The 1,180-nt window shown below is 23.6% G+C and overlaps 1 protein-coding gene across 1 annotated transcript; it reads left to right on the top strand.

Annotated features, from left to right (window-relative positions):
- Window positions 1-4: 4 nt before the first annotated feature.
- On the top strand, window positions 5-334 carry LOC119643255 (ras-related protein Rap-2a-like; the record flags this gene model as incomplete). The annotated part of the gene is made up of 2 exons (XM_038042600.1): window positions 5-65; window positions 135-334. Coding segments are annotated over 2 exons (219 nt in total), but the record flags the coding sequence as incomplete, so codon positions are not given.
- Window positions 335-1,180: the final 846 nt, after the last annotated feature.

The following is a 1,180-nucleotide window of genomic DNA, read 5'->3' as shown; positions in this document are numbered from 1 at the left end:
ACCAATTTTACTAGTCGCTAATAAATTAGATTTAGATTGCCAAAGAGAAGTGTCAACTGCCGAAGGTATGCATTAAAAAAAAAGAGAAGCATTTACAATTCTCTCAATTAAGTTTATCTACATTTTATTTTTAGGCAATGCACTTGCACAACTATGGGAATGTCCGTTCATTGAAGCCTCTGCGAAAGATCGTATTAATGTAAACGAAGTATTTGCAACAATAGTACGTGAGATGAATATGACCCAAGATAAACGGCAGAAAAAAAGTTATTGTTGTTGTGCTCTTTTATAGAACGATTTTTGATAATTATTTCTTATTATATACATACATAAAAAACAAAAAAAAAAACAAAAAAACAATAATATACACTATATATATATACATATATATATATATATATATATATATGAACGGATAATGCAAGAATTATAATATAATACCTAAAGTTTACTACTTCAAATAATAAAATAATAAGAACCACAATAAAGATAATAATGATAAACGTGAGAATAACTGATATATACATACATTTAGAATTAAATATAATAAAAATGAAAAATTAAAACAAACAAAACAGACGGAAGAAGATATACATACAGTAATTAAATGAATGTATGTATTACAAGGAATAATGTGTAAAAGAAATTAGAAAGGCAACGTAATTGGGTCGATGTTAGGCAAAGAAATGCAGGAGTATCATCAAGATTATCGATCACAATTATAAAAGCGTTCAATAACAATTTATTTTTATTTTTTTTTTTTTAGCGTTAAACAAAAAGAATAAAAGAAAAGGAAAGAATGTATGTGTGTATTTTGTGTATGCCAATTTTATATAGAGTATATTAGAAAACAAAAGAAAAATAATAAAAAATAAAATTTAAGAAATTAAAAGAAAAATAATAAAAAATAAAATAAAAACCTAAAAAAAGTAGAACTTAAAAGTAAAAATAAAAAATCCTTAGCAATACAACTTAATTTTCTCTGTCTAACATAAAATTGTCAAAACATACGTTAATCTATTTAAAAGAAAAAATTTCCGTTTGATTTGTGGCAATGTTTTAGTATTCGCTTTCATTTCATTATGTCCATTGATTGGAATGCAAAAAAAAAAAAAAATAAAAAATTAGTAGAACAACACATATGAACACAAACTATTATAAAATAGCACAAATATTCATC

This window comes from Glossina fuscipes, unplaced genomic scaffold (genome assembly GCF_014805625.2).
Source record: "Glossina fuscipes isolate IAEA_lab_2018 unplaced genomic scaffold, Yale_Gfus_2 59568, whole genome shotgun sequence".
NCBI classification, from domain to species: Eukaryota; Metazoa; Arthropoda; class Insecta; order Diptera; family Glossinidae; genus Glossina; species Glossina fuscipes.
This window is presented reverse-complemented; position numbering and strand designations above follow the sequence as displayed.